This window comes from Solanum pennellii, chromosome 3, assembly GCF_001406875.1.
Source record: "Solanum pennellii chromosome 3, SPENNV200".
Classification (NCBI taxonomy): Eukaryota; Viridiplantae; Streptophyta; class Magnoliopsida; order Solanales; family Solanaceae; genus Solanum; species Solanum pennellii.
The window spans coordinates 340,901-368,453 of record NC_028639.1 but is presented as its reverse complement, the minus strand read 5'-3'; the positions used below and the strand labels follow the sequence as shown (position 1 = coordinate 368,453).

Below are 27,553 nucleotides of genomic sequence, written 5' to 3'. Positions count from 1 at the left end.
AAAATAAAATAGAAAGAAAGAAAGAAAAAGTATTTTTTGCTACTACATGCCGATGGAATTGATGTGTTTTGTTTTTTCCATTGGTTTTTGTATGGTCAAACAATTAGAAATGTGAGAATTCAATTACGTGTTGGAGATGATTTGAAAATTCACTGAGAATTTAAGCCAAAGCATATTTACATTTTAGAAATACTAAATTATTTTTTCAAGTTGGACATATAATAATTTATATTAACGATCTATTAATATGTTATATAATTGAAAAATATTGAATATGGTAGCAACATGTGAAGGTGATTAATTATGTTAGCTTTGCATTATCTCTTATTTAATATTATAATTGATTTGTTGTATTAAAATAACATATTTAATATACTATTTAAAAATAATTTTTTTTATAAAAATATCATCTACATTTTTTAGCTTTGTATATTTTTAGGAATATTTGGAGCTATGATTAAATTTATATAGTTTATTGCGGAGCCCTTTTGAGTTAGCACTTTCTATAAGATTTTCTTTAGGGAAACTTACATAAATATACTATAATAACAAAATATTTACCATTTATAGCAATAATATTTCTTTTTCACTTGATCACTTTTAATTCATTTATAATACAAGTTTAATTCATATTACAAAGAACAATTCTTTATTCATATATAATACAAATTTTAATAATAAATAATTTATTTATTACACATTTTAATTCACTTATAATACAATGTGTCAAATTTTTACCAAACAAACATAATATATTTAAAAAATAATTATAATTCATATATATTACATACATAATTCACTTTTAATACATATGATAAATTTAACATATGATTGCTATAAATGGTAATAAATAAAAAGTATTGCTAAAATCAGTAATTATTTATTAAAATATATCAATTTATGTAATTTTTCCTTTTCTTTATATCTATGGCTTTAATTCAAAACCGATGATTAAGGGCCCGTTTGGATGGGCTTAATAAAAGCAGCTTTAAAAAAGTACTTTTGAAAGTGCTGAAACTTATTTTTAAAATAAGCAGTTATGCGTTTGGATAAAAGTGCTGACGTTGCTATACCCAACGTGAAAAGGGAAAAATAGAAGAAAGAGATGTTAGGGTTATGTGGGTAATTTGGAGATTGTATAAAAATATTAAGGGCAAAAAGATAAAAATTTGGTCAACTTAAAACAGCTTATAAGCTAAAAAAAAAAAAGCACCCCTACCCCAGCTTTTAACTTTTGGCTTAAAATAAGTTTTTTTTAACTTAAAATAAGTTATTTTGAGTATTGTCAAACAGCTAAATAAGTCAATAACCAGTTTTTAAGTCAGTTTGACCAGCTTTTAAGCTGAGCCAAACAGGCTCTAAGAGTAAAGTAGCCCAAAAACTTCAAACACAAATCCACAACTAATGTTGTAACCTTCCAATTATTAGTATCATGATTTCTATATATTAATTATACATAGAATAATATCAAACAGAATGTGCAACTATTACTTATCTTATACATAGATTGAAAATAGTATTAAAGAAACTTAATATATGCACTATTTTCTAATATCTTTTATCAAATGTGCTCTTGATTATTCTGTTTTCACTTGTAAATTTCATTGCAACTTGTAAATTATATTTTAGAAACATAACACGTAAGAGCCTGTATAAATTAATTTATTTTACAGATTTTTAGTGATAGTTTTTTAAAAGCAAATAAAATAATTTAAATACATATTTTTAAGTTAAATAATTAAAAAGTTGAAATGAAAAGAATTTAAGTCTACCCCAACGGTCTCTAAATCATGTTCGCTAAATTAGTTTATAAATCGTGTACGTCAAAAACGCGTTTTATCAAGTATGTGCATGGGGTTAGTAAATATACCTTTTTTAATGTATTAATTTGTTTATTGTTTGAGTACTTTCTATTAGTTTAATAAAATACAAAAATTCCTATAATTTGTTGTTAAATTGCTAATGTAAAATAATTACTACCTCTATTACTTTTTTTTTAAAAAAAAAAAAACTAGAAATTGGCATTCAATATATAATATATTGATTTTTTAAATATCAATGTACTTTCAAACATCAGAAAATTTGTATTCATCATTTCTAGATATGACTTTTTGAACTAAAATTCAGGCTAAGGCCTATTTGTTTTTAATAAGATTAATATTTGGCTCAATATTAAGTTAAAATTTCTGAGTCTGAACATTAAGATATTTAAAAATAATAATGATGATGAAATTGCATAAAAAAAATATAGTCAATTAACAAGTTATAACAAAAATGATCATAATTTAAAAGTATTAAATCATGCTAAAATAAATTTAGGAAGTATTAGTTACATGACTAAATGTTAAAAGGAAATTAAAAATTAGATTATAAATTTTAATTGTTTATACCAATGTAAAATCAGAGTACAAATATTCAATATTATTGTCATTATTAAGGTTAAATTTATTTTCTTATTGCATTAGTATTAATTTAATTTTGATTTATTTTTATTACAATTACCAACAATTGTGGACTATAATCTTTATGGAACCATTAAAAATTATAAGTTTTAAAGTTGAAATATTATATTAAAAGATAAAAACAATGAAAAAGTATAAGAAATATTTAAAAGTTATATAAAAGTAAATATTTTTATGTATAAAATAAATTTTTAGTTACATATATAATGACGGGTTGGTTGGTCTTGCGTTATTTTTTTTAGTTAAAACCAAACCAACCCAAATATATTTGGGTATTTTATTTTAATATCAAATTAAGTCAAATCAATCACTAGTCATTTTTTTATTTGAATTAATTTGCGATTTAATTCGATTTTCAGTTCAATTTTATACACCCCTGTCCAAACATACTCATGATTATTTTGTTTTCACTTGTAAATCTCATTGACACTTGTAGATTATATCTCAGAAGCATAACATGTAAGAGCCTGTTTAAATTAATTTATTTTAGGTATTTAAATGATTTTATAATTTTCGAATAAAACAAAAATAAGATAATTAAATTTTTTGAAAAATAAGAAGTTAAGTCTACCAAATAAGCTTTTAAATCGTGTTTGCCAAACTTCTTAATAAAACGCGTCAAATGCGTTTTATGAATGAATTGCATTTCAGAACTTCTGTATGGGAATGGAGTGTTGGTAAATTTGATACATGTAGTAATTAATTTATTGTTTGAATAATTTATGTTACTTTAATTAAAAAAATTATATTTTCCTATAATGTACTATCAAGTTGCAATTTTTTCTTTTTTTAGAAACAAAACATTATCTCTTATTTAAAAATTGATTTGATATATTAAAATTAATTTATGTTATATAATTTAAAAAATATTTTTTTCTTTTCCAAAAATATCATTCATATTCTTTAGCTTTGTATACTTTTAGAAATGCTTGGAGTTTCGGCTAAGTTTATATCGTTCACTGCAGGGCTTTTTCGGGATTGATGCTCCCTATAAGATTTTTTTCATACCTATGATTCCAGTTTGAGACATCTGATTAAGAGTGAAACAGTCCAACAGTCGTACCACAAGTCCACAACCCATGTTGTAACCTTCGAATTGTTAATATCATGATTTTCTATATATCAGTTATACATAGAAAAATATCTAATAGATTTAAGTGTACAGTTAATACTTACATTAGTTATACGTGGATTTAAAAAAATATATTAAAGAGGAAAATATTTAATACATGCATTATTATCTAATATCTTCTACGTACTAAATGTACTCTTCATATTTTGTTTTCACTTGTAAATCTCATTACAACTTGTAAATTATATTTCTTAAACATGACATGTAAAAGTCTATTTAAATTGATTTATTTTAGATATTTTAAGTAGTTTTACAGTTTTTTAAATAAAATAATTTAAATACTTATTTTTAAGTTAAATAATATAAAAACTAAAAATTGAAAAGAAAAACAAAAGAGAAGAAATTCGCTAAACTTGTTCATAAATCGTGAAACGCGTTTTATCAATTGTTTTTGATGTAGTAACGAATGTGTGTGTATGTGCATGTAGGTCTGGTAAGTTTAACAGAAGTATTTATTTATTTATTGTTTGAGTAATTCCTTTTACTTAAATAAAAATTTATATTTTCCTATAGTGTGCTGTCAATTTGCTAATTTAAATAATTATTACCTCTATTGCTTGATTAGGAAAATAATAGAATTGACATAAATATACAAACTTGTTTTAATATTAGTTTAACTTCTTTTTTTTTTTTAAGAGAAGTCTTTAAGTGGGTGCTAACTGATAAGAACTTTCAGACTTCAGAAAATTTGTATTCATTTCTAGAAATGACTTTTCGAACTAAATTTCTTTTCACCAAACAGTTTTTTCAAACTTGGAACAGCCACCTAGCTTGACCATTTTTGATATTTTTATTAGAGTTTTTCTAAAAAAAAAAAAAGTTTGAAATATATTTGAATTTTGATCGAAATTACTGTAATGATATTAAACTTTGAAAATGATCTTTTACACCTCAACACTATTTAATAGCATGGACATAAAAAATATTACATAATAATAAATAATAATATACTCACGTTGACACATATATATCTTTAAAATACACCATTAAATAAAAAATAAGATAAAAAATCCTACATAAAATTTAACATATGAAAATAATATCATGATTTAGTAAATCAATATCACATAGGATAATGTCAAAATAGAGTGCACAGTTAATGCATGCACTAGTCAAATTGATTTATTTTAGATATATTTAAAGTAGTTCTATAGTTTTGGATAAAATAGAAATAAAATATCTTAAATATTTATTTTAAGTTAAATAATAAAAAAAATAAAAATTATAAATTGTAAGTCCATCCAAAATAGACTCTCTAAATCATGTTAGGTAAATCTATTTATAATTCAAAGAATGCGTTTTATCAATAATATCAAATCATGTTAGGTAAATCTATTCATAATAAAAAAAAAAGAAGCGTTTTTATCAATAACATCTAAAATACTAAATAGACTCTAAATCAGTGTGTATTTGCATGTTGGTTGACCAATAAATCTAATAGATGCATTTTTTTTAAAAAAGAATACTCAAATAATAGGTTCGGCAAATTGATTGATCTTAGTGTAACAATTAATATTCTAGCTTAAATTAGATCCAATTAAAAGCCTTATTATTTATATTTTATCGATGCTTATTTTTACTTATTCATTTTAAATTTTCTATGTTATTTATTAAATAATAATTAGAATGAATATATCATAGTGTCTGTATTAATTGATATGAAGTAATATTTTTTAGTTTTTTTTTATTTTAAAAAAATATATTTTAAGGTAAAGAATGAAAGAAATTATTAATTTAATTTTTCTTAATATGTTAACATTAACAATTAGAAGTGAGAATCTATTTTTGAAATATCTGATAAATAAAAATGACTTTTTTTAGTAATTTCTAGTACTTTCATAAAATTTTATATTTTTCTATAATGTTCTATCAAATTTTATATTTAATTAAAAATAAAAGCAGAGACCTCCTCTTTTTATCGAACCCTTACCTGATTTGGTAAGATATATTTTTAAAATTAAAGTCAATTAATCATGGCACGTTCGAATAATATTTGTTAATTATCTTTCTTCATGGTGAAGCAGACATGCATCACCTCTCCACTTAGGTTGTTCTGAAAAAATGGAAAAATATCATGGCATGAGACTATAATATGAATATTAAATAATATAGGGATTATAATATAGATTAATATAGGGATTCTACAATCTAAGTTTGCAATTATTTTCATTAAAAAAAAGAAGAAAAAAACTTTTCTGGATGTTAATCACAAAGTTTGCTAATTTTTTCTTCTTCAAATAATCACACGAAAAATTTATCTCCCTTTCAATAGTTAGAGGGAAAATGTGTATTGGAAATTAAAATATGGATAAGTGGGGTTTTTGTCTTGAATAATCGAAGTCACAAATTATTTAACTTTGACGGATCAATCTATTATTTGAACTAATTCATTTGAAAAATCACGTTTAATTTCATTATGAGTTCATGATCTTATATGTTAAAAAAAAGATTTACATGGATTAGTCAATACAATCTAATCTTATGTTAATCCCATTGAGATAAATACCATTCAAATTTAAATACTACTACTTATTTTAAATGTTTATAAAATGACATGCTTCTATATAATAAAAGAAAAAACTAATCAAAATAATGATTGAATGATAAATATTATTTCTTTCATTCTAAATTATAAGTCTAATGTTCGAATACTAGATAGAAAATCGTAAATTTGATTCAAATCGAATTTTAATATCGGTATAAGTTTAATACTCCCACATCGGGAGCTAGGCAGTATGAAGAGGAAATAGATGGAAATAAATACGCCACTCTTGCCTGCATGGTAAGAGCTGTATGGCTATCAAGACAAATGGCCTGCATAATTTGTAGAACCTAACAGGGTTGGCTCCAAGGCCTGCCCTCCAATTCTATATTAATTTTATTTATGAGGAAAAAAATTTGTAGATAGGTTAGTAATTATTTAAAAAAATTAAAATTACATTAGTGTTCCAGAGCTTATTTTATCATTATTCTTATATTTTGTAAATAACATTTTCTTGAAAAATTCAAGGATATAGGTACATCACTTGAATCTATTGCGTCTTTCATATATTATATTTCAATATAATATTATATTTTAAGATATTATGTATTGATACGAGATATATCTGTGTTATCCATCAGTATTTCGATATATATGTAATTGATACAAGACATATTCGTCTCATTCATCAGATTCCTCATATATCATATTTTAATGTATTATCTTGTATTAATACGAGATATTTGTCTCATATATTGAATTCTGATACATTGTGTAAGAGTAATGTATTTGATAATAGAAGTGAAAGTGAAGAAAATAGAGATTCTTGTAATTTTTATAAATAATCAAAAATTTTAGAAAGTATGATGAAATAAATTGTCTATTTATGTAATTTCTTCTTTAAAATATCGTCATCAAAGATCTCTAATCATTGAAAAAAGATAATTACAAAAAAAAATTATTGTATATATTTGAAATATCTAATGTGGTAGAAAAAGATTTCTAGTGTATTAACTGAAATCTTGTGGGCAATGGTCAATCATAATCACAACTAACCTAAAATTCCCGACTTGTATAATGCTTGAGTTTTCATAAGAATAGGTTTTAGAGTTGATTCTTAATTTAATATAGGTGTTAGTATTTAATTATTTAACTCTTTTTTCACCTAAGATCAATAAACTTGAGTACAAAGTTTGTATAGTCATTTTCTCATATATACACATAAATTCTAGATGTTCAAAAATCTTGATATATATATATATTTTAAAACGTCATATTCAACAATGATACACATATATATTATTAAAGAATCAAGATAAAATGATAGCAAATAGATGAGTTATTGACTGTCCAAGATTATTTGAATTGAAAATGGATTGAATTACAAATTATAACTCAACTTATCTAACTTAAATGAATTGAGCGTATAATTTTTTGTGAGTTAATTTTGACACTCACATGTCACATGTCCATAAAGTCGTTGTGCAAAGGCAAAACCACGCAGATAAACTCTTCAACAAAAAATAACACTAATTATATTTGATTACTTATTTTAAATATAAAACCACGCAGATAAACTCTTCAACAAAAAATAACACTAATTATATTTAATTACTTATTTTAAATATATATACTGTAGATTTGAAAACCTTTATCAACTTATTCGTATATATAATTTTTTCTCATATTTTAAACCTTTTTAGTAAAAATGTCTCCGTTACTAGCTTATTACATAGAACACTTCGTTTCCCACTTTCTCAACAATTGCCAACAAAAAACGACATCGTTGCACAATCAAAAAGCTTAGTAACTTTTTTACCCTCTTCTTTCGCGCGCCAAAAGTTGTTCACAAAAGACCCGCGAATATTTAACTGAAGGTAAAATCAATTAGCGCCAAAAAATTCATTTTCTACAAAAAAGAAGAAAAACCCTTTCAAAAATTAGATTCATCTTCAATAATCGGCCGATTCATTCTCTCATTTTTTTCCTGCAAATTAATGGAAATGGAAGCAAATGTTGAAGAGAATGCGAAGAATATTAAGATGATTCGTTCAGTAATTGGTTCTGAAATTCCAGAAAATGAAATTCTGGAAGTCCTTTCACAGAAAAACAACAATCCAGAAGCAGCTATTAATCATTTGCTTGATTCTTCCCCGCCGTTGATAGTTCAGAAGACTGTTACGAGCACAGGGGTAAGGATTTCTGCTCCGATAAAACAAGAGAATGGAGAAGAATCTTTAGGTTGTAATACTATTAGTGGGTTAAAAGTTAAGGAAGAAACCGATTTGGGTGTTAATGAAAAAGGTGAAAGGAAGGTTTTTGATGTGTGTGGAGCAAAAGGGTCCGTTGGTAATGGGTTAAAAGTTAAAGAAGAATACGATGTGGGTGTTGAGGAAAAAGGGCAAAAAGGATTCAATGAATGGCTTAAAAACAACCCGCAAATCGATATTCAGAAACCGAAAGAAGAAAAGAAACTTGAAATGGTTAAGTTCAAAGAAGAACCCGTACTTTCTGTTGAACCATTGTCATCAAGGCCTTTGTTAAAACACGAATACAACAGACTGAATAGTAGTAGTACTAGTAATAGGGCTATTGGGGGAATTAAAGAAAAGATTCGAATTGAGAAAAATAGTCTTAGTACTGTTGTGATTGAGGATGGGGATTTTCCTGAAGATTCTGATTGGTTGTTAGTTGGGAGAACTGTTGTTACTGGACTTTCAACTACAAAGGGAAGAAAACTGGAGAATAATGAGATTGTTCATTTTTCATTTCCTCAGCTTGGTGGTAGTAAGCAGAGTTCACACTGGGGTGGGTCAAGAGCTGCTATTGCTGCTGCATCATCCATTGTTAGGTTCTCGACTAAACGATCGGGAGAGGTAAAGTTGAATTCGATCATTGTGACCCTTTTTAGTATTAACTCTTGTTATTCTTGTTGTATTTTGCTAATGTTCCCTCTTTTTGTGGTTTAATCTCCTAAGTATACTTTTTTGTGAATCTATTTGTGTGGAAGTGTTGCTTTTAGTGTTGAGATGGTATTGATGTAATCAGTTGTTAGGCTATTGACCAAATGATTGGGGGAGGTGAACATGAATTTGATGATAACAACCCTTGTTTTAGTAGTAAGTCTTGTTATTATTGTTGTAGTTTGTTGAGATTGTATCGATGTAATCCGTTGTTGGGTTCTTGACCAAACCATTGGGGGAGGTAAACTTGCATTCAATAATTATGATCCTAGCTTCAATTATTGTATAATTTATTGTTGCTACTCGTTTTGTTTCCATTGTTTTCAACATGGTTTATTTCAGTATCATATTGGCTCTACAAGCTTGCTTGCTGATATTCTTTATTTGAGTTGAGAGTCTATCATAAGCAGCCTCTTTACCTTCACAAGGTAAGCTTAAGTTTGTGTGCACTACACCCTCCCATATGCCACTTCGGGATTTTGTTGGGTATGTTGTTGATTTAACATTTATTGATTTTTTTGTGTATTTTTGCATATATATTATGTATATATATTCTGTGTGCAAAATATTGTGTATGGTAGAATTTGTTCCACAAATATTTCTATATGCCACAGGTAGGAGGGAATTGGTTCATCCTCATTTTGTCATGTATTCATTCATGTGAAAATTGTGATCCTTTTATGCTGAGATCATACAAATACAAATCATACTCTTTATCTATTTTTTCTGACTGCACAGATTGGGCGTCTTCCAATGGAATGGGCAAAATGCCTCATTCCACTTGTAAATTCTTCAAAGGTAAAGGTTTTTGGTCGATGTGTTGCTGCACCTGTAAATCTGTTCCTAATGCAGGAGCTTATGTTGTATGTAAGGTAAACACATACTGTTCTTTGCTGTTTTGTGCTTTTGACATTAATTGAATCAACTTGAAATTCAATCCTATCCAAAGCTAATGCCTTTTGTTCCCATTGTGCTCATTTTTGTTTTTACAGTTTCTACATTCACCACTCGGTGTTTACAAGCTGTGAGAAGTCATCATGGAGGCTGGATTCTCCCTCACAAATTGATACTACAACATATCCACTACTGACACTGTTCAAGTTGCTCAGAGTCAAACCCTTTCAGAATGTATGTTAGATAGTAATTGTTAAATGGCTTGAAACAATTCAAACTCCTAGTTTCGCACTGATGTCTTTGTTCTCTTTTACTAATGTTATGCAGGCTGAGTTCACGCCGGATGAGCTTGATTCTCGTAAACGCCAGCTCAATTTAGATGTATGTTGATTCTAATTTCTATTGTCTAGCACTTGTTTCTTAATTCAAGTTGCCAAGTTCTCAATATTTAAAAGCATGAATAATAACCTGTATTTTTATTATTATTTTGATCAGTATAAACTATATGTCGATTATATTGTTCAAAAGGGTAGTCATAGTTAAGCTGGTTAGACAATATTAAAAACACTCTCATTTTTCTTAAAAAGTGTTTTTGGAACTTAAAGATGTCTTTCGGATGTTTAGAGTTTAATCTTGAAAATTTGTAAGTGTTCTGCATGGTAGAATTTGGATGAAAAACAGCACCTCAACACTTCACTTTAGTTTCGTTTAATACTTTTCTTACACTGAAGCAACCACCTATATGACTTCAATAGTTTTGCAAAAATTGCATAAACAAACCTTACTTTCATTATTGCTCCCATTAATTTTGCCCTTGATTGATATACCAATTTACCCTTTGCTCAAAACCTTTTTATACTTGATAAAACAGCAGTAGAAGAGAAAAACCAGTAGATTGTCACTGATGTTCTACTTATTGCTTACAGTCTGATTCAAATGAAGCTGCTTCAGTGTTATCAATTGCAAAACGAAGAAAGGGCTGCCAACAGTTATCAGAGCCAAACAAGGATGAGCAAGAAATCTCTGAAGCATCTATTAACAAACTTGTCGGTTCTGTAGACATGTATGACTTGAAGGTATAATGCACGAACATGCTTCTTTTTAGTAAACTGAAATGAGACGATGCTGATTGTGTATTAATCTTGCTACTCACCGGTCTATATCCTATACACTGTATAGGAGATGGAGGCTCCCGATACACTTGTGTGCAGCCTAAGGCCTTACCAGAAGGAGGCTCTTTACTGGATGTCAGAATCAGAGAAAGGAGCTGGTGTAGAAGAAGCATCAAAAACTCTTCATCCATGTTGGGCAGCATATCGTATATGTGAAGAGTAGGCACTTCCCTAGCTGAATTAGACATTGCAAATAAGAAAAAAAGAGAGTCACAGATGATCTATTCTTAAAAAAGATAATTTTGTCATTGTTAGTTTTTAAACATAAATGACTAACCAAACTTCTCCAACAGGAGGAAAATATATGTCAACATTTTCTCTGGGGAAGCAACTACTGAATTCCCAACTGCATCAAATGCCGCACGCGGAGGGGTGGGATTTCCTTCTTACTAATCCTTCTCTTAATTGTCTTTTATTGACATGATCTGGTTCTTCTGTTAGTTAATTTGTTGCTTCATGTGTTTCTCTTCCTGCAAGTTATTTTTTTCAGTATTCTTTTTTTATCTGAATCAGTTTGTTCTTTGCAGATATTGGCAGATGCAATGGGTCTTGGAAAGACGGTGATGACAATTTCTCTGATACTAGCGAATCTGGGCAGGGGTAGCCCTGATGATCAGGAAATTGTCTTGGAAGACACAGATGAAACTGAATGTGTAACAAAAAGAATCACGTATACTGATACCGAAGTCTCAAAAAAAGCAAAAGGCGGCACTCTCATTGTCTGTCCCATGGCATTACTAGGCCAGTGGAAGGTAAGTCATAAAACGTGCAATGGAATGTCCAGAATTTGTTTTTCCCATGTTTTTATATTAGATCTCTGTTTACGCATAGGTACTTTGTTATCAGATCTTGTATTTACTGCTAGTCTGCTACAGCTCCAATTACTCTAAATCCCTGTTTATTTTTGAATGCTAGGATGAACTTGAAGCACATTCAAAACCTGGTAGTGTTTCAGTTTTTGTTCATTATGGTGGGGGCAGAAGTAATGATCCTAGAGTGATAGCAGAACAAGATGTAGTCCTGACAACTTATGGTGTCTTGAGTGCAACTTATAAGGCTGTAAGTAGTAATGCATGCCATTTAGTTTGACATCATCTGTGTTGCTATTACTGTTGTTTGGATAACAGATCTGTTGTTACTCAGAATAATGAGAAAAGCATATTTCATAATGTTGATTGGTACCGGGTGGTTCTGGATGAGGCACACACCATAAAATCCTGGAAGACTCTTGGTGCACAGGCTGCCTTTACTTTATCAGCACATTGTAGGTGGTGTCTTACTGGTACTCCTCTGCAGGTATGCTACAAAAATTGCATGATTATACTTCAGTTCTTTTGCTTCACTGAAGTTTTGTACTCAAGCGCACTGCTAATTATTATCTCATACAACTTATGATTGAAATAAATGCCTGGTGTCCTATGCTTTGTATTGATATTATAATTACTAATTGCTGCAGAATAATTTGGAAGATCTTTACAGCCTTTTATGTTTCTTGCATGTCGAGCCATGGTGCAACTGGGCATGGTAAGTTTAGGTTAAATGATTATATTCATTTTGTTATATATATGTTGATGGAATTATAAAGTTTTCAAGTGTCAACTACTCTGCCCGGTTTTCTATTTGTGAAAAGGTTCGTGTAACATGACTGGGGTAGTTCTGTTTTCCTGTTTGCTCCTAATTTAGGTGGAACAAGTTAATACAGAGACCTTATGAAAATGGTGATCAGAGAGCTCTAAAATTGATCAAGGCCATTTTGAGGCCACTGATGTTGAGGAGAACAAAGGATACGAAGGACAAAGATGGAAGGTGCTTACTCTATTTTTAAAAAAATCTTCTTTATCCTATTCTTTTATAAGTTGCTGCAATTATGATTTTCTCTCAACACTGACATATATTCTTCTGAAATCAGGGCGATTCTTGTTCTCCCTCCAACTGACATTCAAGTCATTGAGTGTACACAATCGGAAGCTGAACGTGACTTCTATGATGCCCTCTTCAAGAGATCTAAAGTACGAATCAAAATCTTGTTCTTCCCATGTAAAAACTGAATTTGTTAAAAAATGTGATTTTTACTCAAAATAATCATCATTGTTGCTGATGGAATATATGCTTATACTCTTGTTTTTGGTGAATAAACCAGGTTCAATTTGATCAGTTTGTCGCACAAGGAAAAGTTCTTCACAACTATGCTAATATTCTTGAATTACTACTTCGTCTGAGGCAGTGTTGCAACCATCCTTTCCTTGTGATGAGGTTAAAATAATTCTCAATACAATAAACTTGCTATAATCTGACCTATTTTGCTCGCATCCCTCCAAAATGTCGTAACAATTTGTCAGATCTTTTGAAAGTGCTAGCTTAAGGATGATCTGACACATGTGACAATATTTTTGAAGAGTTAGAGCAACCTGGAATCTTACGACATGACTTGTTAGTTTCTTCTAAAATCTAACTTTACATATATTGCTTGTAATGTGCAGCCGAAGTGATAATCAAGAATTTGCAGATTTAGACAAACTAGCAAGAAGGTTCTTGGAAACAAATCCTGATTCATCAACACAGAAAGCACCTACACCAGCATATGTAGAAGAAGTTGTTGAGGGAATTCGAAATGGCGAAAATACGGAGTGTCCCATATGCCTCGAGTCAGCAGATGACCCTGTGCTAACACCATGTGCCCACAGAATGTGCAGAGAATGCCTTCTTTCAAGCTGGAGAACTCCAGCAAGTGGACTTTGCCCAATATGTAGGCAAATGCTAAAGAAACATGAGCTATTCACATGTCCTTCTGCAAATCGGTTTCGAGTTGATGTTGAGAAGAACTGGCAAGTATCTTCTAAGGTTTCAAAGCTGATGGATTGCTTAGAACTTACAAGAAAATCTGGTGAAAAAAGCATCGTTTTTAGCCAATGGACTTCATTTCTTGATCTTTTGGAAATCCCACTCAAAAGAAAGCAAATTGGCTACTTAAGGTTTGATGGGAAATTGTCACAGAAACAAAGAGAAAGGGTCTTAAAAGAGTTCAGTGAGACTAATGAAAAAACAGTAAGTAATACTTATCATCTATGTCTCACTCGGACTCTCCGAAAATGCATGTTGAATCTTCAAAAAGTAGTGCATTTAAGGAGAGTCGAACAAGTACCTATGATGTTTGACTCTCAAAAAAAGTTGTCGCACCCTTGTTGGATCCTCCAAAAATGAGCAACATAGGATACCATTACACTATTCAACTTCTTGAATGATTTGCTTAGCTCTTTCAAAGCTTAACTTTTTAAAAATGTCACTATGTTTCAGATTTTGTTAATGTCACTAAGAGCTGGAGGTGTTGGCTTGAACTTAACAGCAGCTTCTAATGTCTTTCTCATGGTAAATTCTATATACATTCCCACCCCACCCCAACCCCCAAATCTTTTTCTTTACAGTGTTAATGTTCTTACTTCTAATCATTGCAGGATCCATGGTGGAATCCTGCTGTCGAAGAACAAGCAATTATGAGAATTCATCGTATTGGTCAAAAGAAAACAGTTCGTGTTAGAAGGTTCATTGTTAAGGTAAAGATTGCTCTTATTTAAGCTATCACTTGTACTAATATACTTGATTAAACACTTGATAGATTTAAGAAAAAGGGGTGTGTTGAAGTATTTATATCATATTCTGAACGTTTTAGTGAAAATCTTGATTCCGTCATTGGCTAAAATATTATTCTTATCTCCCTAAGCCTTTTTATGGAAGACTTGTTACATGTATTGGTGAATGATAGGAAGACTTCTAGTTTTGTGATTCAAAAATTGCTGTAGGTTGTGAATTCTAGATGTAATATTTTTATAAACCTCTTATATGAACTTCTAGCTCCGTCATTGATAAATAGGTACCATGTTAACAATTTTATTTAGTTTGTACATATTATTGATTTGTCTTTGTGGTAAAATGGTGTATATTTAGGACACAGTGGAAGAAAGAATGCAACAAGTCCAAGCAAGAAAGCAAAGGATGATAGCTGGAGCTTTGACTGATGAAGAAGTGAGGTCTGCTAGACTTGAAGAACTCAAGATGCTTTTCAGATAATTGATTTTAATATATTTGGAAAATTCCAATTATATTTATATTTAATTGGATGTAAAATTAGTGGGGGAAAAAACAACGTTTTTATGTCCAAGGGGTGGATTAAATTGTTTTTGTATAGTCACAATTGTTCCACCTGAATTTTGTAAAGTATTTTTGAAGTAACAAACCAAGATATGATCTTGTTGTCCATGCTTATTGCATATTTGAATTAGATGTAATTTATTGGATGTAATGTTAGTGAAAAAATGAAGAAAACAAGAACTAATGTTTTATGGGTAGATAAATTTGTTTTTGCTGTATTTCAATATAATTTAGATTAGTTGAATTAATAAATTTTAAATATGGAATATAATAGTTAAACGTAATAACTATTATTGCTTATAAATAAGTTGAAGAGATGTCTTCTAGAATTAATATAATCAAGTGGTTAATAAAAGCCAATAAATATTGAATAAAAAATATGTTAGTATGCAGTGGCGGCTCTAGGAATTTAAGGTTGTGGGTGCTTTAAAGTGAAAATATAAAAAATATGTGTCAACATGAGATTCGAACCTTGGTACAACAACACTAAAAAAATCTTAAGTACTCATCCAGGAGCCATTGGGCCAACTAAATCATTTATTCATTGAGTGTTCTATGTTAATTTTATACAAATAACTATCAATTTCTACATAGATATATATATTCCGTAACGAAGTTAATGGGTGCTCGAGCACCCGGCGGATACCATGTGGGTCCGCCTCTGTTAGTATGATTTGATTAATTTGTATTGTCTAATTTTTTTTATACATAAGACTCCGTTTAGTTTTTTGAATATTGCTCATCCAATATATATATATATTCATTTGAAAAAAATTCTTCGTAGATTGTAAAATTCTCAAATTTCTAAAAAATTCAGTCACAATTTTTTTCCCCCTTAATATGGTTTTTCTAATACATATAAGACGCTATTTAATTTAATTAAATTGAACAAAGAATCCTTGTCAAATTTGTAAGAGTTAAAAAATAAAAATTTATAATTATTTTTAAGAAAAGAAAATTTAAATTGATAGAAATCTTCACCATCCCACATTTTCCCCTATAAATACTCTTCCCCCCAAATTCTTTCCGCCATATTCAATTTCATTTCTCTCCTGGCGAATACAAAGCAAACGACGATCTGCTCCGGTAGCCTAGCAGATTACAACGACGACGATCCAGCGTTGATACTAGTTAATTGTTTAACCGGTTGAAATGTAGCTGTTCCTCTTTCATCGCCGTTGATTTTCATCGCTTGAATCTAGCGATTTAACGGCAGCGATAAATTCAATTTTCGGTAGTAAGGAGGAGGTGAAGACGGAGAAATCGCCTGAAGTTTTGGTGTTTCCTAAGTGGAAACATCCTGTGACGCCGTCATGCTAAGAGGTAATGACTCCGTAATGTCGTTTGTGTAATGTTCGGGAAATATAGATTGGTGATGAAATCAATCTACTAGTGATTTTTTTTGAACTTTTTACTTCATTTTATGGCGGATATCAAGTATACGAGTACGTTTTTTGGTGACCGTCGGCGACCAAGCAGGTTGCAAGGGTGAGCTCCAGCGTTGGTACAAATAAATTATGCATCGATTGGTATGAGGCTATACCTCTTGTATAACTGTTGTTTTCATAGCTGTATCTAGCAATTTAACGGCAGCTATAAGTTCAATTTCCGGCAGTAGGAGGAGGTGAAGGAGAAATTGTCGGCAGTTTTGGTGTTTCCGAAGTGGCAACATCTTGTGACGCCGTCATTCTACGAGGCAACGACTCTGTAAGTGCCTTATGTATAATGTTCAGGAAATATAGACCGGTGATGCAAACTATCTAATAGAGATTTATTTTGAACGTTTTACTTCATTTTATGGCGGATATCAAGCAAGCCAGTACATTTTCAGGTGACCAGCAGCGACCGAGCTGGTTGCAACGCGAGCTCCAGCGTCAATACAAATAAATTGTGCAACCATTGGAATGTAGGTATTCCTCTTCTATGGACGTTGATTTCATTGCCTAAATCTAGCAATTTAACAGCACTTCAGTTTCTGGTAGTAAGGAGGAGGTGAAGAAGGAGAAATCGCCTACATTTTTGTGTTTAAGAAGAGGCAGCATCCTGTGAGAAAACAACCTCTCTACTGAAGGTATGAATAAGGTCTATCAATATGCTGTTGTTATTGTATACTTGTCCATTTACATATTAATGATCTAGATTTATTTGACTTAACAATAATCTTAATCATGCTTAATATATCTTTATTCTAGAGAAAAAGATACGGTATGATTTTAGTAAGAATTCATCAGGTATAATCAGCAGAGTTAAATTATAAACACATCAGTTCAACAAACAATAATTGATGAGAAGATTTGCTAATTGGTTCAACAAATTACACTAATCAGAGCTACATAGTTCTAACAATTACAAACAGAGAGCTTTTGACAAAATATAAAAGCTGTTGCTAGATAACGAGGCGGGTTTATGTGAAAATAATTGAAAACAGAAAAAACTGATATGTGGATGGAGTAATGCGGGTTAAAGTCTTGGCAGGTTAATTAAGCCTGAACCCACCCTGTCCCGTCCTGTCTCTGTATCTCCACACAGGCCTAACACATCATTTGTTAGCAAAAATCTTTCCAACACGATTCGTATTCACCTCACATAAGTAGAAAATATTTGTTATCCATTCAACGAATATAAGGTGTAGTGAACTAAAAACTGAAGACATTGCACAAATACATATTGTATAAGGTGAAAAGAAATCATGATGCGACATTCTTCGTACCTGGCCACTTCGAATAGGTTCCTTGTGTTGGCTTTGAATACGATTAATCCAATATGAGCTACATGAGCCTTTTTTTCTCGCCTCATATATGCTCATGATGTGATTAATCCACTAGAAATAGGTTCATTGTTTTTGTGTAGTTTATTTTGTTATCAGAAATAACATGCTCTTGCAGCTATGATGTGTGGTGTCTGTCGGAGAAAATCGACAGGAAAATTTTAAGAAGAAACAGAGGATCAAGGTTAAGAGTATTGTATGCTGAAGTCTTAGGTTTTTCTCTATAGAAAAATCACAGGAAAGTACAACTTTTTAGATTTGAAAATAACAAACTACTAAGTCACTGGATGACCACTATGCAACAATTAATTACTAACAACAAACTAGAAAGTACTGCACTCTGCAGATTTGCTAACAGCGAGCCCAAGAATATAGGACACTACTAACAAATTTAATTGACCATGTTATACTTCAAAACAGTCTTCAATAGTGTCTTCATACTATAAAACGTTATTGGCAGAGTTAGAGTCAAATCAAATCCAAAATTTGATCATTATGGGTTCTTTCAAAATTCTACTAGAACCCTTTTAATTTATTGCTGGAGCCAGAGCAGAACCCTTCTGCTGATATAGTCATAAATGTCTATTACTAAAAGAGTTGGAAATGATGCACAATGCACAAATATATATTGTATCGAGGTGAAAAGAAACCTTGAACATGGCATTGTTCATACACAGGCTTCTCCGATACAAATGGGTCACTTCAGAAATAGGTTGATTGTTTCAACTCAGAATACGGTTAATCAAGCATGGGCTACATGATCCTTTTTCCTCTCCTCGTATATGCTCTTAAATATACATCCCGTGAAAATAAGCATTACTACTTGAAAGAGATAAACTAACACCAATGAAATCCCACAAGTGCGAAACTAGACAACATCAGAAGTGGAAAATAGAGATCAATAATTCTTATTGTCTATCTTAAGCTAAGTATATCATCTTACCTTACAAAAATAGAACCAATGAACAAAAGACAAAAAGAAAGCAAAATAGACAATAGAGTCACAAAGATTGGAATGCTTCCCTTGTCTCTCCTCAATAACATCCCTTCAATTATAGGATAATTCACCATCAAGATGAAAAATGAGAGGAACACTTGACCAAACAAATCACTCAATCTCCCTTCTAGAATCACTTTTCCAATAACTCCCCAAGTGAAGGAAATCATATTCAATATGACTAATGTAACCAAAGGGACAATTAGTATTTTAGATGCTTGAAAATTGTATATTCCCATTTGGTATCTCTTCAGTTGTTCATCATCAACAACTTTATTTGTGGGCAAAAAACTTGCTTTTCTAAAGCCATATAACTTCATGATTGCATCCAAAGTTCCATAGAAATAAGCTGTTATTGATTTTATCATCCATACCCTCCATTCATTCCACCATGTTCTCATTGTCCCTCCAGTGTTCACAACATCCCACAAGTATTTTGAAAGTGATGACAAGAAAAGAAAAGAATATACAAAGAACCATGGACTTGAGACCTGTGAAAATATAATATAGTTACTATCAAAGTCTATCTCGAAGTTTTTATTTAAGTTCTATATATCGATAGTGGAATAAGAATTTTTACGCTGGTCATTTAAATGATAACAATAATGAGTTTAAGTTTTATAGACTGATGAGCAAATTAAAGTTTCACAAAATCTGGTCACTTGATAGATAAATGTAGGTAAATCTCTTGGTTATAAGCTAAAAATGGTACCTAATCTGCTATCACGGGTTATAATTCGCTGATAGCATAAATTAAAATCTTAAAATCATCAATGTATTTAACTTAAATCCAATGATAATTACTTACTCTATTTTCAAGCCACACCATATTAATTTCTCATATATATGTTGTTTTGAACTTCGATTGAAAATGGGACCAGGTAAGTTTTTTCAAAGATGTAAGTTAAACATATACTTTTACTTGCTGCAGCACGTAAAATTCAATGACGGTTTGAAATATTTTTATACTATCGGGGTAATAAGTTAATTCCTGATACCTTAGGGTGGTAATGCTATTTAGGAGACAAAACTGAGGAATTATAGCTAAAACCAATAGATACATGACACATATACTCACTTGCTGCAGCTCGTTAAAATTCACCGATCGTTCAAAATATTTTTGCATTATCAGTCTATATAAGTTAACTCGTCATACCTTAGGGTAAATGGGAATGCCATTTAGAAGACAAAGCTGAGGAACGATGGCTAAAAACCAAACTGGGAAGCAATAGAGAGGCTGAGAAGCAAGGTAAGCATAACACATGCATTCAAGAAAAGGCATTCTTGATTTCAAGCCATAGATGAGGGGACAAAATCTTGAGAAAAGAACTTCAACTAGTCCAGAATTCCATCTTGTTCCTTGAACTAACGTGTCATTCAAATTTGTTGTACTACTGCCTAAAAATGCTGGCCTTGAAGGGTTACAAAGCACAGATTTCCAGCCTTTGCAATGCATAATGAAACCTGTGAAGTAGTCTTCCACCACTGAATGGTACAGGAATCCTATCTATATATATAAAAATGAAGTCAATCGAAGTTAGCATAAATATGATAGAATGACGAATTGATAGAGTTATGCTAGAGGTGGCAAATTAAAATCAATCCATTTCTTTAGGTAACTCCTTTGATTTAATGGCAAAACTAGGATTTTCAATGAGGGAATTTAAAATATAAAGAAGTAAACACATGAAGAAGGCAAGTGAAATCAAATAATTTTGACCTTATATACACAATGTAATTTAGGAGATCCTCACCTTTTACTATTTATACATTGTAAAAACTATTTTTGATTAATTAATGTAATTTTACACCAATGGAGTATAGATGAACCCCGCACGCCTCTAGCTCCGCCCCTGGCCCAACTACCCAAGTCAAAAGGGGTTACATTGATTATATAGTTGATTTTCAGCATTAATGTGACTGTCGACTTACCTCTTCTCCCCATTGTGACTCCTCCTCATAGGTGCAAGAGGCTAAAAATCTTGCTTCTTGGATCCACTCATTGTCAGCAAATTCCTTGATGCCAGTGTCATATTGCTTATCATTAATGCATGTAATAAAAGTATTTAGGAATTCATTTGAGGATCCAAAATACTTCTTCAGCTCACTAAGATCCATGTCTGGTTAAAAAGTTAAAAGAATTGTGATTACTGCGGAGTATATATGAATATGGAATTTTTTTTACTAAAGAGACGAATTTGTCAAGATTTTTTGGAGAACATTTTTATAATGGATTTGTAGAAAGTTATATGCACCATTAATTCATTTCAACCAACTACAACAGGATGTGTTGCTCAGATTCTCTAAAAAATGTTGCTGAAGAATCCAACATGCATCCATTGGCATTTTTGAAGAGTTTGAACATCACAAATAACAGGTTAACTCTATTTTTATTACTATATCAGGTTTGTTTGCTATGAAGACTTACATGTTATTGTAAGTCAGCTTATTTGATGGTATAAAAAATCCATATACTTTGCCCAATGGTGTAACCTAGTGGTCAATGAAATGAGTGAGCACCATGAGGTAGAGACAAAACACTACGTGATTTCATCCCATATGTTCAAACTTTGGTGAATAGAGTTAGCTGATACCTGTTACTCGTGGGAGGTGGCAGGTATCATGTGGAGTAAATTGCTATGTACACAAGCTGACTCGGACACCACGATTATCAAAAAAATAAATCATACAATGTGTGAAACTTAAATCTTTAATTGATTGAGCAATACCTTTGTGTATAGCAGTCCCGTATAGAGCTTTCCTCTTCATATAGAAGCATGTACCAGATAGCATAGGTCCTATAAGCCCGTCCATCCCTGGCCACCTGACCTAAATATATAGTAACAGACCGAATTCTTTGTTATACATAATACTTCAAGTATTTGATAGATATTTACAAGAAATCTGCAGAGAATAGTTATCAAGAGATTTCTCTCTAATTTCCAACATAACATAAGGAGTTTAATTTATATACATCGCTAGCGAAAGATTTTTTTACAGTATTAGGTCACCTAAATGATATTTAGAGGTTAATCTCCTTGAAATGTGAGATGTGTAATCTTGAAAATAAGACAGGTTCATGCTACAACGAAGTTGACTTGATGGTGTACATTTTTTTACTTTGATGGTATATATAACTTAGAGTCAACGATAACATATATAGTGTAATCCCACAATGTGGAGTCTGGGAGGGTAGAGTATACACAAACTATATTCCTACCTCGTAGAGATAGAGGGGTTTCCGATAGGCCCTTGGCTAAAGTAAAGCATCTCAAAGCAGTTATATATTGATCTTAATGTATATGCATTATTTTATTTTACGACGTCAATGTATAAAGTTTAAAATCATATATCATATGCAAAACTTACCACAAAACAATTTCTCATGGCAGAATCATAAATATCATTCTTGCTAATGTTGCGAAATCTTTGAGGGAACTGAACAAATGCAAGTGAGGGAGAGATTTTGGGATCAAGGTGAAAGCACATTGCTTGTCTAGCTGAAGATGGATCATTGGAGCGCATATCACAATCCAACATTAATATGTATGGTGAGTTGCTTATGATTCCAGAAACTCTAAGCTGCAAAAATAAATAAATCATATAATTTCCGTAACAAAAAGTCTAAAAATATAACTAAGATTTTTGAATCGTATTATCCTAAACATGTCATGCCATTCTGAGAGTGTCATAAGGGGGAACAAAAGAAATTTGGAATTAAAAACTTCTACTTCCTCTGATCCACTTTATGTGACCCTATTTTCATTTTAGTTAGTTCCAAAAAATAATTATGTCTTTCTAAATTTGGAAATACCAACTTAAACTTCCCATTTTATGCTTATTGAGAACTTCTCAGAGCTACACAAACGTTATAACAGGTTCAAAATTACAAATTTATAATAAAAAATTCGCTAATTAAAACGGAAGGGCACTAAATGTAGAAAGTTAGAGATTGTTTTTTCGCATAGACTAAGAAAAGCACATGGCCGAACTCATAAATAAATCCCTAAACTTGTTGGATTTTTCCCCTCAAGTATCTCAACTACGTCATTTTCCTATTGAATCATTGAACCATCCGTAATTTGTTCCTTTTAAACATCGTTAGTTGATTTTGATTGGCTTTTCTATTGTAAATACCTTTGATTGTGTTCGTATTGTAATTTTTTTAAATTAAAGAATGAAGACAAACTGTGTTAGTCTCATTTATTTTCTAATATGTTCAAATGACTTGAAATAAAACATAATTATTCACAAACAATTTTCACTATCAATTGGACTAATTAGTTCTGGAACAAACATATGTATCCTTTATTAATATCCCTAAAAAATTTGATTCTACATCAGCCAACGGTGTTTGTTTAAAAGGAACAAGTTATGGGCGGTTCAATGATTCAATAGGAAAATGACATAGTTAAGGTATCTGAAAGAAAAAACCCAACAAATTTAGAGATATATTTATGCATTTGGCCAAAACACATAAATAGCTATTTATAAAAAGGGTGAAAGAGAATTATACAAGAACATTGAGGGCTCCAGCTTTGAAATGATGGGGATGAGAAGTATTTTTCTCCCTTGAAACATAAACAAGAGATGGTAATTTAGCTTTGCCTTTATTTTTGGCTCCACAACCTCTCTGGCCTATTATCTGCAAGAAAATTTGAATTAGTCGGAATCCTAATATAGATATTGAACATTGAAACCGGATTAGTCAGATATCTTAATATAGGTATTGAATATCAAGTAGAAAATCGGAAAAATTTAATTGTTGCAGTAGGTGATATGGTAAAAAAGGGATAGTTATACATCTAGCTACTTGTCCAAAAGTATTTATATCTGCTAGCTAATATACTTGTATATACATATATTATATAGACATAATACATAAATATATCCTTTAACTTAGCTTTAATTTATATTTATGCCCTCTAGTTTTGAGTTTGCACAAGTAGACACTTAAAATTTTATAAAGTTGAACAAATAGACATGCGTCCTACGTGGTTTCCTACATGCCAATTTGGGTTCTATGTGATGTCCTTATGTGTATTATGCCACGTAGAACTCATGTGCCTATTTTTTTAATTTTATACAAGTTCAAATGTCTACTTGTGTACACACAAAATTGAAAGTCATAAATATAAAATGAGATCAAATTAAAAAACATATTTAAGTATTCTGCGTATTATAATGTCTACATTAAATGTTTGCCTATGATAAACTACTATTTATATCACTTTCTCATTAAAACTGTACCTCAATTACAGTATCACGATTTGGGCCAAACTGGACTCCAGTATCCTTTGTCCCTCCATTTTCTTGAGCTTTCTTCAACCGCTCCTTGAACTCCTCGTACTCTTTCTACGTATGTAGATGTTAATTATCAATTATATCAAACACAAAACAAGATGTGGAAACTAAAATCCATAAATTATACAAGTAAAAGATAATTAGCTCAACAAACTTTGTATAAAAAGATCCCAAGACCCGGAAGGGTGGCTGAGTTGGTGCTACTGTTACAGTAGTATATCCCATAAGGGATGCCAGGGATCGAATCCCCTTGCCAACAACTTTTTCTATCAAGCTAGTCGCATTGAGCTTACCTAGTATGATTTTCATCTTTTGTGCGATTGCATAGGAGCGATTCACCCAATGCGCAACCGGAGGGAAGTGGCTACGGGCTTCTCAAAGGGCTTCTGTGGAAAACATTTTCCATCATACCAAACATACTTTGCTAGTTTCCACGGAAAATGATTTTCTAGAAAATGTCTTTTTGAGAAATAAGTGAATTTTCTACTTATTTTCTAGTATTCGATAAGTAAGCTAGAAATATTAACCCACAATATTTTTATGTTATCTAGCAAAACATTGTGAAGGCGAAATGGGATGAAGAGTGGGTGTTGGGGGGCGGGGGGGATGGTCAACTAGGGAGGGAGTTGGGAGAATTGAATTAGGGAGGAGACAATAAACTTCTTATCCAACTTATTTTTCATACTTCTCTTAGGGTAGTTATTTTTCTTATTTTGTCCTTGCAAAATTATTTTCTAAATATTTTAACCAATAACACAGAAAAAGTAAAAAATGTAAGAAAAAGTAAAAATATTTTCCTCTGTACCAAACACACCTTCCCGCATGTTTTAATTATTTTCTCCGTCTCATTTTATAAGTCACATTTTTACTTTGCACTTGCATTAAAATATAATATAACTTTATCCTTTTACTCTTATTTAATTTTTTTGAAATTCAAATTTTCAATCAATGAATATGAATATAATGAATGAACATAAATCATTTACTTAACTTTTCTAAGTTAATCAAATTTATATTTTCAAGACTAATAACTCACAAGAATAAAAAAAAAAAAAATTTATATATTAATTTATGAAATGACAAATAGTATAAATCAACCGTTGATAAAAAATATATAAAATGAAATAGAGAGAGTATTATAAGCACCGATGAGAGTTGAGACCAACCAAACTGTAAATAGAGTTTAAAAAAAATAAAAGTTAGAAACACTAGTACTTTATTAGATTAGTTTGAGATGAGTTAAACTATACTCTTTCTGCAGACAAGATGCGGTGAAGAATAGTTTATTAGTTGAATAGATAACTATAATTTATAAGTGGCCTCTAGTGTGATGACAAGTTTGAAAAGATTATTAATTGGGTTGTACATCGAGGCTCATGTAGAAAAGTGATTTTTTTTAAAAAAAAACAGGGATCTCGATTTCTCATCAATTAGTTATTATCTTAAAAAATTATTAATTATTTATATTCATAATTACTTATTGAGGCTCATGTAGAAAAGTGTTTTTTTTAAAAAAACAGAGATTTCGATTCCTCGTTAATTAGTTATTATCTCAAAAATTATTAATTATTTTATACTTTTAAATTGATTTATTTATTAAGAAAATAATTATTGATATAATTTAAGTTTTTCAATAAGTTATATCTTTCTAAGTAATTAATTGAGGATATAATAGATTTTTCTAAATTTATTTAAATAAATAAATAATTAGGGACAACTAAGAAAAGAAAGTGAACAAATAATTAGATGTAGAAAAAGTATCTTTATCCATTTTTACTGATGTACGCCTCATAAGGAATAATAAATAAAATAATAATAAAAATAAATTAAAAATTCAATAATAAAATAACTTTTATTTTCAAACTAAATAATTAAGCATGAATATTTATTTTTTAATACAATAAATAAATAAAAATAAACACACAATTATAGTAAAATATTCATACTAGTCTTTGTATGTTAAGTGGATGCAAAGTTTAAAGGTAATTAGTGAAAAGCCAACGAAAAAGTACCATTGCCTCCGTAAAAAGTAAAATAAAATATCGTTTAACTTAATAAGAATTTAAAAAATACATTTAAATCTATTTATTTGTTACTATTATTTTGGATAAACTTCAAAATTATATTATGAAATTATAATCTCAAAATAACATTATCCCCATCAAAGGAAATCCAAGTGACTACCTGAATGTTCTCTCTTTCTAGCAAATAATCTTTGCCGCCATTAATCTCATCATCAGCTGCTTGAAAAAAAGTTTCAGGGCAAATCCTCTTCACTCCAAATTCCCTGCAAAACGGAATCCACACTTCTCCAAATCTCCACACTTCACGAACCGCACATAGCGTCGTAACCGAACCCCCATCGTCGGAAAGGTACACTGTTACCTTCTCCGGCGGATAATCAATCGCCATCGCTGATAAAACAGTGTTCATAACTCCCAACGCCGGTTCCTTTATCGGATCCGCCGTACATACAAAAACGTCGATTGCCGGTAGTTCATCGTCCGGCGGCAAGTTTTCCGGGTAGACGTAGCGGGTAACTGGAGAGAATATATGAGCTGAGTCGAGTGTCCTAAGGAAGGAGAGAATTAGCTCGGAAACGAAGATTAGGAACCAGTAAGGTAAAAATGAGATTGGAATTTCGTTGAGATTGATTATTAGTCTGTAGTAGAGCATGAAGAGTATTGCTATTGAGTGAATAAAAGTGTGAGTTCTGGTTACAATGGCTGAAAATGTGTCCACTGTGCACTTTTGCAGAAGAGGAAGAGTTTCCATTTTTTTTCTTCAAAATGAAGAAGAAGAGAAGTTAAACAGAGTCTCAGTGAGTTTCTATTTATATAAACTTATTCGAAAGTTTGTTTTATTCTTTGTTGAAAAATAGCATAATGATATTGTAAAATACTTTCTCCCTTTATAAAAGAATGAACTAGTTTTTTTGAAATGTAATTTTAAAAAAAAATATTTTTTAATTTTATAATTCTAAATTAAAGTTATGTCAAATATAAATACTCTTTAATTTTATAATTTTATATTTTCAAATCAAAATCTCATTTTAATTTTTTTTTAATTCTAAAATAAACATGTAAAATATTTAATTAGTTGGCAGCCATTGAGTGACTTACTAATACATGTGAAAGCGTTTTCATTTTAGTCTCTCTGGCTCCAAAAATCACGTGTTTATTTATTTAAAGGCAGGATAATTAAAGTGTTTGTTTGTGCACTATAAAAATTAAA

General features: G+C 30.5%; 2 protein-coding genes and 1 long non-coding RNA gene across 3 annotated transcripts; 2 read left to right on the top strand and 1 right to left on the bottom strand.

The window, feature by feature from the left end:
* Nucleotides 1–7,997: 7,997 nt before the first annotated feature.
* Nucleotides 7,998–15,448, top strand: LOC107012600 (DNA repair protein RAD5B). The gene is made up of 18 exons (XM_015212478.2): nucleotides 7,998–8,952; nucleotides 9,778–9,911; nucleotides 10,032–10,167; nucleotides 10,261–10,314; nucleotides 10,860–11,009; nucleotides 11,113–11,264; nucleotides 11,399–11,477; nucleotides 11,633–11,857; nucleotides 12,021–12,164; nucleotides 12,249–12,401; nucleotides 12,562–12,629; nucleotides 12,789–12,911; nucleotides 13,015–13,114; nucleotides 13,246–13,358; nucleotides 13,586–14,150; nucleotides 14,400–14,471; nucleotides 14,558–14,656; nucleotides 15,048–15,448. The coding sequence occupies exons 1-18, from the start codon at nucleotides 8,074–8,076 to the stop codon at nucleotides 15,168–15,170; spliced, it is 3,369 nt and encodes a 1,122-aa protein (XP_015067964.1). The 5' UTR covers nucleotides 7,998–8,073; the 3' UTR covers nucleotides 15,171–15,448.
* Nucleotides 15,449–16,259: 811 nt separating this feature from the next.
* LOC114076550 lies at nucleotides 16,260–21,435 on the top strand. The gene is made up of 6 exons (XR_003577494.1): nucleotides 16,260–16,574; nucleotides 16,690–16,780; nucleotides 16,867–16,958; nucleotides 17,083–17,157; nucleotides 17,224–17,322; nucleotides 21,300–21,435. It is a non-coding gene; the product is annotated as an uncharacterized LOC114076550 (long non-coding RNA).
* On the bottom strand, nucleotides 18,824–27,120 carry LOC107015053 (cellulose synthase-like protein G2). Its single transcript, XM_015215215.2, has 8 exons — nucleotides 26,504–27,120; nucleotides 24,266–24,370; nucleotides 23,532–23,660; nucleotides 22,385–22,597; nucleotides 21,745–21,844; nucleotides 20,948–21,135; nucleotides 20,172–20,522; nucleotides 18,824–19,506 (listed from the first exon to the last, which is right to left on the bottom strand). The coding sequence occupies exons 1-8, from the start codon at nucleotides 27,092–27,094 to the stop codon at nucleotides 18,958–18,960; spliced, it is 2,226 nt and encodes a 741-aa protein (XP_015070701.1). The 5' UTR covers nucleotides 27,095–27,120; the 3' UTR covers nucleotides 18,824–18,957.
* Between the last annotated feature and the right edge of the window lie 433 nt (nucleotides 27,121–27,553).